This window comes from Leopardus geoffroyi, chromosome C2 (assembly GCF_018350155.1).
Source record: "Leopardus geoffroyi isolate Oge1 chromosome C2, O.geoffroyi_Oge1_pat1.0, whole genome shotgun sequence".
NCBI lineage: Eukaryota > Metazoa > Chordata > Mammalia > Carnivora > Felidae > Leopardus > Leopardus geoffroyi.
The window spans coordinates 113,241,166-113,256,625 of NC_059333.1; the positions used below are offsets into that span (position 1 = coordinate 113,241,166).

The 15,460-nt window shown below is 38.4% G+C and overlaps 3 protein-coding genes across 24 annotated transcripts in view; 2 read left to right on the forward strand and 1 right to left on the reverse strand.

Annotated features, from left to right (window-relative positions):
- Nucleotides 1-2,809, forward strand: part of P2RY12 (purinergic receptor P2Y12) — a 46,717-nt gene extending 43,908 nt beyond the window's left edge. For all 6 annotated transcript variants that reach the window (XM_045503272.1, XM_045503274.1, XM_045503273.1 and 3 more), the window contains one exon: nt 806-2,809. In XM_045503272.1, the coding sequence (XP_045359228.1) occupies nt 829-1,848 (1,020 nt within the window). In that variant the 5' untranslated portion in view covers nt 806-828 and the 3' untranslated portion in view covers nt 1,849-2,809. The remainder of the gene's footprint in view (nt 1-805) is intronic.
- The window catches only part of MED12L (mediator complex subunit 12L), a 336,555-nt gene that overhangs the window by 93,432 nt on the left and 227,663 nt on the right, over nt 1-15,460 (reverse strand). The window lies entirely within an intron of this gene.
- Nucleotides 9,084-11,212, forward strand: P2RY13 (purinergic receptor P2Y13). The gene is made up of 2 exons (XM_045503258.1): nt 9,084-9,286; nt 9,736-11,212. Exons 1-2 carry the CDS (start codon nt 9,167-9,169, stop codon nt 10,750-10,752), a joined length of 1,137 nt encoding a protein of 378 aa, XP_045359214.1. The 5' UTR covers nt 9,084-9,166; the 3' UTR covers nt 10,753-11,212.

Consider the following 15,460-nt stretch of genomic DNA (forward strand, 5'->3'; position numbering starts at 1 on the left):
TGGCTCAGTTGGTCCAACTCTTGATTTCAGCTCAGGTCACGATCCCAGGGTTCTGGAATGTAGCCCCCCATCAGGCTCCAGGCTGAGCCTGGAGTTTGGAGTCTGCTTGAGATTTTGAGAGTCTTCTCTCTCTCTCTCTCTCTCTCTCTCTCTCTCTCTTTCTCAATCCCCTTTCTTCCCTGCTTGTGTGCTCTCTCTCTAAAGTAAAAACTAAAAAAATTTTTTTCAAAACTCAGATACCAGATAATGTATTCAAGTCAAGTGTTAGTTTTCTTTTATAGCCGCCTATTGTGGTATAATTATCTATAGAACCAGGCAAGGACATGGCTCCAATATTTTATTTTAGCTACAATTATATACTCTAGATACCTAAGAAAGCATGCCCTGGCTATTTTTGAAGAACACCATCTGATGACCATTTTTTTTTTTTTTTTTACTATTTTTGTATCGAATAGTATTCAAGAAAATGTATGTAAAAACTTCTAATACACTGTGCAAAGTCCAAAATGACATATATATGGGTTAAAATATCTGCACACTTGTGTACGATCAAGATGTCCTTTAAAAGACAAACATTTAGCAAATGAGAAATACAAAGCATCTATACCTTCACATAATACACGTCAGACCATTTTATTTGTTGGAGATAGAGGATTTGCCATGATTAAGTATTCTAAGGTTCAATTTTCTGTAACAAGGATAGGAAACCCCAATTTTTAGAGAAGGCTGTCCAAAAATGTTACAGGGATAAGACAAAATCAATGGTCTGGGACTGAAAATAACCATCCCTTCCCTCCTCCCCTAGGTAGCTAAGAAGAAATACAAGCCATGGACAACCTCACCTCTGTGGCTGGGAATGGCAGCCTGTGCACCAGAGATTACAAAATCACCCAGGTCCTCTTCCCGCTCCTCTATACCGTCCTCTTTTTTGTTGGACTCATCATAAACAGCCTGGCAATGAGGATTTTCTTTCAAATCCGCAGTAAATCCAACTTTATTATTTTTCTTAAGAACACAGTCATTTCTGATCTTCTCATGATTCTGACTTTTCCATTCAAAATCCTCAGTGATACCAAGCTGGGAACAGGACCACTGAGAACCTTTGTATGCCAAGTGACCTCTGTCATATTTTATTTTACAATGTACATTAGTATTTCATTCCTGGGACTGATAACTATTGATCGTTACCAGAAAACCACCAGGCCATTTAAGACATCCAATCCCAACAATCTCTTGGGGGCTAAGATTCTCTCCGTTGTAATCTGGGCATTCATGTTCTTGATCTCTTTGCCCAACATGATTCTGACCAACAGGAGGCCAAGAGAAAAGAATGTGAAGAAATGCTCGTTCCTCAAATCGGAGTTTGGTCTGGTCTGGCATGAAATAGTCAATTACATCTGTCAAGTCATTTTCTGGATTAATTTTTTAATTGTCATTGTATGTTATACACTTATTACAAAAGAACTGTACAGGTCATATGTCAGAACAAGGGGTGTAGGCAAAGTCCCTAGGAAGAAGGTAAACATCAAAGTTTTCATTATCATTGCTGTGTTTTTTATTTGTTTTGTTCCTTTCCATTTTGCCCGCATTCCCTATACCCTGAGCCAGACCCGGGATGTCTTTGACTGCTCTGCTGAAAATACTCTGTTCTATGTTAAAGAGAGCACCCTTTGGTTAACTTCCTTAAATGCATGCCTGGATCCATTCATCTACTTTTTCCTTTGCAAGTCCTTCAAAAACTCCTTAATGAGTATGCTGAAGTGCCCCAATTCTGCAACATCTCTATCTCAAGAAAACAGGAAAAAAGAACAGGATGGTGGTGACCCAAGTGAAGAGACTCCAATGTAAACCAAATGAGGTAATATTTCAATCTGTAAGTGGTTGGAATACACAAAAGGAAAACACTGTGTAAAAATACTGACTAAACAGTCAGCTGAGTCAGTAACAATGACTCTTTAAACAAGTAGTAGAAAACTACAGAAGTAATTTTCATTTACTTTTCCAGTATGAAAAAGCTATCTTAAAATACAGAAAAGAAACCTAACATAGAGATATGGGTAGCAAAACAAACTGTATCTAATTACCACGGTTACAAGCCAAACTACACAGAACTCATGATTTGTAGAGTGTTGGCAAAATGGGTAACCATATAATATCTACTGTAATCCTTTAAATACGTTACTGAGCACAATGTTATTATCAAGTTATAGTCAACTAAGGGAGAATGATAAATCTGATAAAAAATCTTCTGACCAAAAATTATACTAAGACGTATATACATCCGAGACGGTAACCAAATGCTCATCTACTGTGATACTCATTATAAAAATTTAAGTGGGACAAAGAATAGTTACTACTAACTTCTAATTATTAGCAAAAATCTTAGGAAATTTAAACGAATTGAAATGGTAATTGGACTGATTTTTTTTAAATTTTCATTAAGAAGATAGAGGTTTAAAAATACCTTTCCAATAAAGGAGCAGAAATAGCAAAGTTATTAAAATGGTTACTTTTATAACATTCTAAAACCAAAAAATCCTGAGTATTTCCTTAATACTTGAGAAATGAGTTTTATTAATATTTTGACAATTTTACTCAGTACAGTACCACCATTGCCACTTACCTTTATTAACTAGCTTCTAGAAATTAAGTACTACTTGGGTTAATGAATATTTCCTTTAATGAGAAAAACAAATGTGATTATGTGGTTGCAAAGCATAACTAGTAACAGAAAAGTAGTTAAAATGTTTGTAATTACTGGTTTGTCATTTGTGTGTAAAAAAAAATGTATATTAAACTCTAAATCACACTTTGTTGGAATTTCTTTGTTCAAAGACATTAGATACCATGCCTCACCTCTTACATACTCCTACATCAAACAGCAAACCCACTTAATAAAGGGTAACTGCCAACACTATTTTATGAGACGTTATTGGGCAGTCTCTTCTGAAGGTAACCTATCACATGAATTAGTCCATAAGTAAATGAAATAATAGATCAGACTGATAACGTACTGATTGTACATAAGCCACAGTCCTTTTTTAATTTTTTAAATGTTTACTTATTTTTGACACACACACACACACACACACACACACACACACACAAAATGCAAGTGGGGGAAGGGCAGAAAGAGAGGAAGACACATAATCCGAAGCAGGCTCCAGGTTCTGAGCTGTCAGCATACAGCCAGACGTGGGGCTCGAACCCATGAACCGTGTGAGATCAAGACCTGAGCTGAAGACGGACACTCAACCAACTGAGCCACCCAGGCACGCCTTCACAGTCGTTATTTTTAACGTAAACAAAATATATAACACACTTGGAAGCCGATATTATTTACATCAATTGTTTATGACCCTCAGGGATGCTTCTCAAACATAAGGCAATATCAAAATATGATGAGAGAGGAAATAAAAGTGAAGTTCAGTGTAAGGAAGGTCACTGAACTTCAGTATTCATCAATTTTATCTACATCCTCCAAGTTCTGCTGAGCTACATTCCAGTATCGAAGTCACTTAACTTCCTAAATGATATCTACTCTCAAGTGGCTGCTTTTACTCGCATGGCACTGGTGTCCACAAGCACTGGATGACACTGGAGATGCACCAAGAGAAAATCCCTATTCCACATACTACTAGTCCACATTCCCGCCACACAGGCTAACGCAATTCACTCTAATATCACATGCATAAGGGTGCACGTTCTGTAAGAACAGCCCGAGAGCTGAGCTGGAAAGAACCTGGAGATCAGTTAATCTGATCTTCTCATTTTGTATTTGGGAAAAATGGAAGGCAGACCCACCGTCCAAGTCAGAGGGTAGAGGGTGGGTTAAAACTGACACCGAGGTACCACGACCCCATGAGCTGCTGGGAGAAGGCAGAGTGGACAAAGACTTTCCCAAATAAACTTTCCCTTTGGATTAATTTAATTTACTGAAATGACATTTTCGACAAGAGAAAGAAAGCAGGAACACAAATAGTATTATAGAATTTTTATAAAAGAACTGTCAAGTGTTTGGAATAATTTATGTTTTTATATATAATATGAAAAATTTACATTAAAATCTTAAGTCACATTTTGTTGGGAATACCTTACTCAAAAACCTTAGCATACACTGCTGCATTGGACGCCAAAATGAATCCATTCAAGACAGACTGAGAGATATGTGTTTACAGAACACTCATGATACACAGGACATGTCACTATTTTTACATGTCACTAGGAATTTTAATATACATAATAAATCCCAGATTTTATAATAAAAAAAAAAAAAAAGGAAAGCCAAGTTTTGTACTCTCGGGTCCAGAAGTTGTAAAGTTCAGAAGATGAGACCAACAAAATGTAGTCTTGCCCATAGCCTTAGTAGCTAACAAGTTCTAAGGCTGCCGGTTAGTGGCAGTTTCTGGCAGTGGGTTTTACATAACAGTCTAAAGCAGGTGTGGCAAACTTTAGTCTAAGCCGAACCCACCACCTGAGACCTAAGAACGGTTTTCACATTTTCAAATATCAACAGGAAGAAAATAAGAAGAATAAAATTTCATATTGTATCGAAGTTCTATGAAATTCAAGTTTCAGTGTCCCTAGTAAGGTTTATTAGAACACAGTCAAACCCCCTCGGGTTTTATCCAAGGTTGCTTTCCTGCTGCAACGACAGGGTTGAATAATTGTGATGAAGACTACATGGCTGTAAAGCCTAAATATTTACTACGTGGCTCTTTAGAAAAGATTGATTGCTCTCTACTATCAGTGCAGAGCCCAGAGCCCCCTTGGAACGGTTCCTTTGTCCTTCTCTCTCTCTATTCCTCCCCCATTTACAAGGACACTCGCATACTCTTTCTCACAGGTGAACACTGAAAAAAAAATTCTATAAGAAAGGGAGAAATGAAAATTGACAATCCCTGGACTAGAACTCTGAAAACAGGGAGAAAATACACAGAAAAAGAACCCTCTATCCATGCATCTAGTTATTTCAGAAAACAACTACAGATTCCAGTGCCTGATCTATGTGATCACTATTGATTGGTAATGCCCAAAATGAGAATACACTGATGCCAGTTGGAATTAAATATGTAGAAATACACTTACAAGTCAATAAATAGAAACAGCCTGACTTTTTAAATGGGAAAAGAATATAAAAAATTAATTTCCAGGAGAAATACAAATAGACACTAAAAATATGAAAAAATTTGTACCCTCACTAATAAGCAAATAAATTTACATTTAAACTACATGGATTTTTTTTTCATCTTTAAGTTTAGATTTGATTTAAAAGATTTTTCTAACATTATTGGAAGAATCCCACTCAAGGAGACTGTAAATTGGTATAATCTTCCTGGAAAGCTATTTGAAAATATCATTCAACATTTTGATGCAGAGCTTTGGTCCAGCAATCCCACCTCTAGGAAACTTACTACTAATATGTTGGAATTGAACGAAAATATACAGATATATGTGTGTCCTACAGTACTGTGCCTAATAGAGACACTTTTTGAGAAAAAAAAAAAAAAAGCCAATCAGTAAATTCCTTAACTAAACTATGGTAACTTTACATAGTATAATTTTTTATTTATTTTTTATTAGTTAGGGGTGCCTGGGTAGCTTAGTTGGTTAAGCATCCAACTCTTGATTTCTGCTCAGGTCGTCATCTCATGGTTCATGAGTTCGTGCCCTGCTTCAGGCTCCCACAGACAACAGGGGGTTTGCTTGGGACTCCCTCTCTCTGCCTCTCTCCTTCTCTCCCAAAATAAATAAACTTTAAAAAAAAATAGGTAAATTGGGGCACCTGAGTGGCTCAGTCAGTTAAGCATCTCACTCTCGATTTCAGCTCAGTTCATGATCCCAGGGTCTTAGGATCTAGCCCCACCTTCAGGCTCCCTGCTGACAGCACGGAGCCTGCTTGAGATTTTAGCTGTCCTTTTCTCTCTCTTTCTCTCTCTGCCCCTCCCCAGCTCATGAAAGCAGAGGCACGCGCTCTCTCTCAAAATAAACATTAAAAAAAAAAAAAATAGGCAAATCTTCATGTACTATTATGAAAGGAAACAAAGATCTGATATATCAATAAATATAAATATATGCTTCCACACACGATGGTATGTTAATGCAAGGGGGATAATTCTCACTTTCGACTATGCACAGGACTATATTTGAACTCCTCAAACTTGTATTGTTTCATATTATAATAAAAATATGAAACTGATATGAGCATGTTTCAGGTAATACTATGAACTTATCGCCTGTTTCCAGTTATCTGTAGAGGTTTTCTATACTGGCTCTATTTATAGACACTTTTACATTTAATGTTAAACTGCACAACTTATTTTAACTTATTATTTCCGCTTTCAGTTCATCCAGTGGGGAATTTTTTAAACAATTTTCTATCATCTGAAAACATACCATGCTATGTCTGATGGAAAGTACAGACTCTTGTAAGAGTTCCCACTTTGACTTTCATTCCAAATGAAAATAAATGCTTCCTCATCTTTTCAGATTTTATATGGTACTGCTTAGCCACATCAACAGAAACCTTTAGACTATTAATTCTGATCCAAAAGAGAATCCCAAAAGAGACTACAGATGGAAAAAATAGTTTAGTGCCATTTGGCAGGCTTCTAATTATATCTTCTTTAATTCTTTTGCTGATCATACTACTTGGAACCAATTTATGTTTTCAGCCAGATACCTCACAGTAAGGAAAAAAGTTTCACAAATCCATTAAACTTTAAAGTTGATTGTTATTCCTCACTCATCAATCAGTAATACCCAGCTGAAAAACTCTACAATCTAGTAAACAATTCTAGTTCACCCTGTCCATGATTGCTGACAGTTGGGAGATGAGGCAGGTTCTGAATATGGCCTCTGAACCAGACTATGTGGGTTTGAAGTGGGCTTGGGTTAATTTTCGCCAAACTGCTTAACTGCTGTGCCTCAATTTTCTTATCTGCAAAATGGGATCAATCTCTGAGGATTTTTCTAAGAATTAAATAAGATCACATTATCACTTTGAGCAGTATAATCACTAGCTATACTTCTTTCATTGGTTTTGACTATGTCCTCAGCAAGTCTGATAAGATTTTAAATTCAATTTATTCCCATTTTGGCAAGCTTCTGACTTATGGAACCTTTCATTTCATCTTCGATTCTTCCCACCTGTCTTTTCTGATCACCAAAGGTATTCTATTTTTAGGTTCATTTAATAAGAAACACAAGAACACCTACAACCTAACATACATTATTCTATACACTTGGTGGAACTTCACTCATTTCATTTCCTTAACATTCCAACAAAGCAAATACTGTTATTTATTTTCATTGTAAAGAGGAGACAACGGTTTCATAGAGAACATAAAATATCATGCCCAAAGTCACAAGAAAAGTAGAGCTATAAGAAATTGAAACCAGGCACTCTGGTTCCTGAGAGAGTGCACCTCTCAGTCAGGCCATCAAGGACCAAAGACACACACCCCTCTCCCCTGGGCACCAGCACTAGGGTAAATCAACGAAAAGTCAACGACTTCATACTAAACACAGGGGCATATAGGAATGTGTGATCTGTTGGGATATTTAGTATGGTGAAACATCTTGAAACTTGCCACATTTAAAAGAATACACTTCCAGAACTCTAGAAATGGGCAGCGTTAAGTCAGTTCCCCTTTTCAGAGTTTCCCACACTTCAACATTTTGAAAGTTGACCAAAGTGTGATTTCCAGTTTTCTAATTATGCAATTATTTTGTACAGCATTTCCCTGTTTAAACTGAAACTATTCCAAACCTCCATCTAGATAATGATTTTGGAGATTTCAGGAAATGTATACTTCATTATGTAGGTCACATCCCTCTACATAAAAAGTAAAACCAGTTGGTTATTTTTCCTCTACTGAAGTAAAAAGCATAAAGGTGTATATTTAAATTATGTTCTATCGCATAAATGAAATCCAGAATCTGTATCTTCAAGAAACAATTTATTTGAGTCAAACTTACATGTTGTAAATTGTGCCATGATTGGGCAGTTCCAACAAAAGTATCCAGCATCCTACTGCCTCATATTTTCAAATGTCCAGTGGGACATGAAATTTTTATTCTTAGAATCCCAAACCAAGTCATCCCGAAATTGTTATTCAATCTAACCCCACAGTCTGCTCCAACTCTGTGGTGAAATGTGCAGGAGAAACTATGAAGTGAAACTCACCATGGAGAACTCAACATTCCCCTCATAAGGTCCACTAAATTCCTCTTTCCCTTTACCTATCTGGCAGGGACACACTTCTGTTCATGGACGACAACGTTCTCTAAACAAAGCGGCAATTACACGCTTTCAAACTTGAAGACATTTAAAGGATAAATTGTATAGACCTTGCCCAAGGTTGATAAAATTCCTGAGTCTTCCACACTCTGCATACGTTAAACAGAGAGATTTCGAAAGATGATTTCCAATGAGCAAAATAGTATACCTCCATTTAAATCTGCGCTTCACTCACCAATGCAGTATGGGGTGAACATTTTTTAGTGCTTCCTATATACCCAGCATAATTCTATATATTCGTTTTGTCTTCTCAATAACATATGAGGTAATATACTATCATTAAACCCATTACACAGATGAGGAAACTGAGAGAGCTATGAAATCATTTGTCTATTACCTAGTACTCAGTATTTGCTGGATCTATGATTCTAACCACCCCCTCCAAAAAAAAAAAAAAAAAAAAAATCTGGGTCTAATAGCCCTGAACTCTTAGAAAATATATCACTCTGTCTCTCTGAGATAGAAAGACCAAAAAACTAAGGTACATGTAAAATTAAACAGGCCGGCCAACTGTACACAAATTTCTGGGAAAAGCAGTCTGTAAGTGAGCAGATGATGATTCTAATTTTAAAGTCAACTCTTGCTCTCCTGTGTGGTTGTAACCTGGGGCTAATTTATTGTTCTGCCACCTACTATAACATACAAGAGGTACTCGAAAATTTCGCTGACCATGTAGACGGCAAAGATAAACTGCCAGAACGTTATTAGATGAGAGAATATAAAGAGAACGGCCTCTAAGCTAATTCATTTAAGTCACAGTAGGTTAACATCACCTAAGTTTGAAATAAAAGAGCTTTCCTATTAGATAATTTGCAAAGGTCTGAATATGAAGAGGTTCTAATTGATTACATTACACACGTGAAAATGAGGAAGGAAACCCAGCATAAGAAAGCAGAACAACACTTGCTTCACATGCTCTTCATGGACTGTACTGATGGCTGCCTCAATCAGAAGACACTGAGCGCAGTGTCCTTCCAAACACAGGTGAATTTCAACTTTTCTTATGGGCGGGCTTGCTTGTGAAAGACAGAATATATTCAAGGGGGAAAAACACTTTACGGTAAACATTCTAGAAACCATAGATTAAGAGCATAAGGAAAGATGTAATGTACAGCAAGCTGACATGGATTTTTACTTCTTAAATGGGTCTTGCTTCCTTGCCATGTTCAAAGCAGCACTTGTGAAGGAGGTAGAACCTCTTATTTGGATTTCAAAAGGGTGTAGAAGTAATGGCACTGTGACAAGTTCCAAAAATGTAGTACACATTTGAAAAAATTTGTAGCCAGAAACAGGTGCCTTTTCAACTCATCTACTGAAGGGGCTGAATAAATATAAGGTGTTAATAGGCTATATACCTAAAGCCTGTTTTTAAAAGTAGCACTTGGAAGTCATGACTTCTTATTTGATTTTGTGTGTGTGTTTCTTTATAACAGCTGACCCTGGAAACCATGAACGCCACAGTGATAAAGGGCTTCAATGGGTCTGAGCGGTGCCCCAGGGACACACGGATAGCACAGCTGGTGTTCCCAGTCATCTACACCATCGTTTTCTTCACAGGCATCCTGCTGAACACCTTGGCCCTGTGGGTGTTCATTCACATCCCCAGCTCCTCCACCTTCATTGTCTACCTCAAAAATACTTTGGTGGCCGACTTGATAATGACGTTCACGCTTCCATTTAAAATCCTCTCTGACTCACACCTCGGTCCCTGGCAACTCAGGGCCTTTGTGTGTCGTTTCTCTGCGGTCATCTTTTACGAGGCCATGTATGTGGGCATCACACTGCTAGGCTTCATAGCCTTTGATAGATTCCTGAAGATCATCAGGCCCTTTGGAAAATATTTTGTACAAAAACCTGCTTTTGCGAAAATGATCTCGACCTTCGTCTGGCTCTTTTTGTTCCTCATCTCTCTGCCGAATATAATCTTGAGCAATAAGGAAGCAACACCATCATCTGTGAAAAAGTGTGCCTCCTTAAAGGATCCGCTGGGGTTGAAATGGCATCAAGTGGTGAACTACATATCCCAGTTCATTTTCTGGACTGTTTTTGTCCTAATGCTTCTGTTTTATGTGGTGATTGCAAAAAAAGTATACAACTCTTACAGAAAGGCCAGAAGTAAGGACAGCAAACACAACACAAAGCTGGAAGGTAAAGTGTTTGTCGTTGTGGCTGTATTCTTTGTGTGTTTTGCTCCATTTCATTTTGCCAGAGTTCCCTACACTCACAGTCAAACTAACAGTAAGACTGACTGCAGGCTGCAAAATCAACTGTTTATAGCTAAAGAAACAACCCTCTTTTTGGCAGCAACTAACATTTGCATGGATCCCATAATATACATATTCTTATGTAAAAAATTCACAGAAAGGCTACCATGTATGAGAGGGAGGAAGATCATGTCATCAACCCAAGAAAATCGTACTATCCAGACAGACAATATAACCCTAGGCTGATAACTTTATTCTGGTTACCTAATATTTAATAGGTAAAATTTCAAAAGTCAATTTGCAAATTAAGTTTAAGCAAGGAAAAAAGGATGGAGCAAATGCTTTTTATTATCCTGGTGTACAGAAAGGATTCTATAAATTTTAAGTGCACATAGATCAATTCATAAGCAGAGTGAAGTATCTGTGAGAGCAATGCAACAGAAAGCAAGTGGCCACTAGAGGTCACCTTTTTGCAAACACTCACTGAGATTTTGGAGAAGATATGGATAAACTTGTATTAGTAAACACCTCCTTCCAGAACACCTTCTCACATTCTCTGACACACACAATTCAAACAACACTACTGCTTCTGTATCCCACAAGTGTTGATACTTCCTGGTTTAAAAACAAACCAAAAAACTTGAAAGTTCTTTGATGAAAGCTGAAGCCATTGGGTACGAAACATCAGGGGAATTGAAGTAGGTCAGAAAACCCTGAGAAAGCCTGGATGAAGGAGTTCCTCCTTATTAATTGTCAAGAGCCTCTTCCGGTATTAAGAGTACTGACGTTGTTTCAGTATTCCATATGTAGCATTAGACCATTAAGCCACATAAAATATTGTACTATTGTACGATGCATTCATCTTACGTGTGTATAATTTAAGGGCAAGAATACCGTACTGATTGATATTCTTTGGAATTCTCCCTCCGCCCAGCCAACACTCTAATGGTGGCTGAATATGCCACCAACACAGCAAAACCTTTCTGGGCCACAACCTCTATTCTCCTGCTTCACGCCTCTGGTTCAAAGCAACTACTTCCCCCACTGTTTGGTTATGCATTAGGGCTTTCATTGCAGATTTCCCTTTGCTAGTTACCTATATTCATGACTGAATCCCCCAAAGAGGGTCAGGATTCTTTAAGAAAGACATGTTTTGAAGACAGAAAACATGTCAGGTTTTCTTGGTATCTCCCAAATTACTCCCTGCAGACTGTGAATTACAAATGTCTTCAATAGAGGGGCGCCTGGGCGGCTCAGGTGGTTAAGAGTCCAGCTTTGGCTCAAGTCATGATCTCATGGTTCATGGGTTCGAGCCCTGCACTGGGCTCTGTGCTGACAGTGCAGAGCCTGGAGCCTGCTTCAGATTGTGTCTCTCTTTCTGCTCCTACCTCGCTCGTGGTCTTGCTCTCAAAAATAAACATTTTTTAAAATTTTGAAAAAACAAATGTTTTAAATAGAATATGTCATCATTGTGCCATTCCTTATACATTTATAGATAGAACTGCTGACCCACACTGAAAAGCATCCATATTGGGAAGTTTTTCAAAGGACGATAACCTATTAGTAATTATTCACCCCCACATTTCCTCCAGAAATCTTTTGTGGTTGAAAAAACTAAAATGTGGTTATCTAGAATTACGGATGCGGATTTGTATCTTCTAGAGAAAATGCACAAAGGGGTAGTCATGCTCTGTAAATGCACCCTTGGCTCCAACAGGATCATCCTAAGGTTAAACCCAGACCTCTTCTCATGCTCCAAAAAGCCCTCAAGGCCCTGGAACTTATCCACCTTTCTGGCCTTATTGATTCCTGAAACCTTACACTCTTATATACATTTGTAACTCTCAGAACATACCTTGCTCCATTTTGCCCCTGTGCCACAGCACACGTAAATTTTCCTCTGATTCACCAGGAAAACTCTTACCTGTCCTTGAAACCTAAGATGCCATCAGTTGGTCCATGCAATCTCATCTGGCCGAACTCCCACCACCATCTCAAACCCAATCACCTCCTCATCCGTATGTTGTCACACCTCAATTACTGTACTTACCACACTGCTTTGTAATGACTTGCCCACACATGTACCTACTCTTTTAATAATCTATGTATACATTTGACAGCTGGGATTGTGTCTTATTGAGCAATCAATAAATATTTGATAAAATAACCCAAACTGGTTTTATTTTCACATACTCGAAAAGCAAAGAGGAAGATACTTCTCAGTATTTTTATTTTTCCAAATATGATATAAATTGAATACTCAAGCTTTTCTTAGTTGCCTTCCTATAGCATGTACACAGGAGCCTGTACACAGGAAGTGGGATGTTTTGGGGTTCACTAGTAAATGAACATGAAGGAAGCAGGATTACTAAACAGTACGTGTATAGCTTTGGGTCTAATTTCTATCAACATTTCAGTTTTAAAGTTATAGACAAAATGCTTTAGCTATGGGCTATTGGCTTTGGTTAAGTAAAATTTTTAACAGTAGCATATTACAATCTCCAAAACTCCTTTAGAAAATACTCTTAATGTCTGATTTTCATTCTCTCAAATAAAATAATTAAATCATAATAACTTTCAGATGTTACCAAATCTACATTACCTTTACTGAGTACATTACACGATCACATGTAGACTCTAATAATGTATTATAAGTAACTGCATCTTGATACTACATACAATTTTTAGAAAGATCTTTCAGGATAAAATTTCAAAATTATGGCTTCCCTAAATACAAATATTTAATTCTACTATAATAACATTATAGTCAAAAGCTGGGTACCTGATGTGCAGAATGAAATAATATACAAAGAACTTGGAAGACAGGCATATTAGAGTCACCTTTAAATCACACTCACAGGGGCACCTGGGTGGCTCAGTTGGTTAAGCATCCAACTTCAACTCAGGTCATGATCTCACCATTCGTGGGTTCAAGCCCCAGGTCAGGCTCTGTGCTGACAGACTGTAGCCTGAAGCCTGCTTTGGACTCTGTGTCTCCTCTCTCTCTGCCTCTCCCTGCCTTGTTCTCTCTCTTTCTCTCTTAAAAATAAATAAACATTAAAAAAAAATACTCACAAAATACAAAGCAACTATTTGAAAAGAAATTCCCAAACTAGCAATCACAAATACCAAATTCTAGAATACTTACAGAATGAGATGCTCTACCATAGCCATTAATGACAGAAAAAAGAGCAAAAAGAAAAAAAAGTAAGTAGTGAGCTTTAACATAATATGTGAGCTCACATCACAAACAAGGGCTTCTGTAAAAAGTTAAATGTAACTACTTTTACTGGACGTCAGTAATATGGACATACGACTCATGTGTTACATCTGTAGTCCTTAAACTGCAGCGGGTATCAGAACCAGCCAGAGGGATTCTTAACACACAGATTGCTAGGCGCACCCCCAGAGTTTCTGATTCAGTAGGTCTGGGGTGAGGCCTGAGAATAAGTTTCCGGTGGATACTGATACTATTGGTCTGGAGCACACATTAATAACTATTGTGCTAAATGTTCCTTGAGGTTCACGTTGCCTTAAACACTGATTCACAGCACAGCCCTCTTGGACACGAACGCACAGGAGTGGCATCTGTCAACAAGACATTGACAAAATTGTCATTAAGAGAGCAGATATAAGGCTACAGATAATGGGGGAGGATGTGGCTACCTGACAAGTCGTGTCCAACTTATGGGGGCCTCTACTACTCAGTGGCAACTGTTGTCACAGGAGGGACTGCAAGCCCAGTGTTGCCGGCCCAGTGTAGCAAGAGCAGAAGGATGGACGTCAGTGGCAACAAAAGCAGCACACAGTACTATTTATTATGTACGAAGCAAGAGCTATCATTAGACTGTCCCATTTAATAATCCCAGCAAGTCTATAAAGTGCGATAGTTATCTTCATTTTAAAAGTAGAGAAGTTGAGAAACAGAGAAATTAAGCAACTCGCATGGGGGTCACACAGCTTATATGGAACAGGACTAGGACCGTAATTCACTCTTGCTTCTGAGCCTATATTCTTAGCCACTATATTTACCATCTCAGGTAGTCCAATGTTCTCAAGAGAAATAATAAACCCAGTCTCCTAAATTTCCTGCTCTTTTCAAAACTTCCGCAGCCACCTCCACACTCCTTGACCCCGCAAAAACAATACATTCATGTGTGGGCCATAACTAGCCCAGATGCTGCCAGGTAATTAGCCCTGACCTAGAAGTGATCAAGAACTTCCCAGGACCTTACACAGACAGTCTGCAGTCATTACCGAATGCTTGCTATGTGCCAGGTGCTATGCTATGTGCTTTGTAAGGATTATCACTTTCCCACTTCAACCCTATGAGGTAGATACCACAGGGTTTTCTGTTGAGAATGAGATTAAAAAAATTTGAGACACAAAGCAAGAAGACACCTTGCCCATGGTGCGCATGACCTGCCAGCAAGCAGAGGCAGAACTGTGGCCAAGATCCAGGCAGGCGGCTCAGGCACAAGGCCTCCATGGCTCTGCTACACCATCAGGACAAGCTAAATATCACACCCTAGCAGTGAGGATGGTTTAACGAGGTGGCTCCTGAAGAGGACGGGGGAGGTCTCAACACAAATGCTTCCGCAACTTTAGGGGTTTGAGTGGTTCAGTCCCACTAGCACCTGTGGCACTTGAGAATTTTTGAGAGAAGTAAAATCCCAAAGAGTGGGTTCACTGATTCACTGGGTCAGTCATTCCTTCATTGCATACTTCAGTGCAGGGTCCTTTACCTTTCTGGAAGCACACAAAGGTCAGGCACACAACCCACAATGAAGCCGAATGTGGAAGCCATATGAGAGACATGATTAATTCACTGTAAAAATGGAGAGGAAAAGGTAGCTAATTCCAAATGGTGAAACTGAGAAAGGGCTTGGATGAGATGACACCGTGACCAGGATCTTGAAGGAGAAAATAGCATTCAAAAGGGAACACCTCTATA

Coding starts and splice junctions, on each gene's coding strand:
- P2RY13 (XM_045503258.1), top strand. CDS start 9,167: ATGAGGAAGGAAACCCAGCATAAGAAAGCAGAACAACACTTGCTTCAC. Junction 9,287..9,735: donor CAGTGTCCTTCCAAACACAG/GTGAATTTCAAC, acceptor TCTTTATAACAG/CTGACCCTGGAAACCATGAA.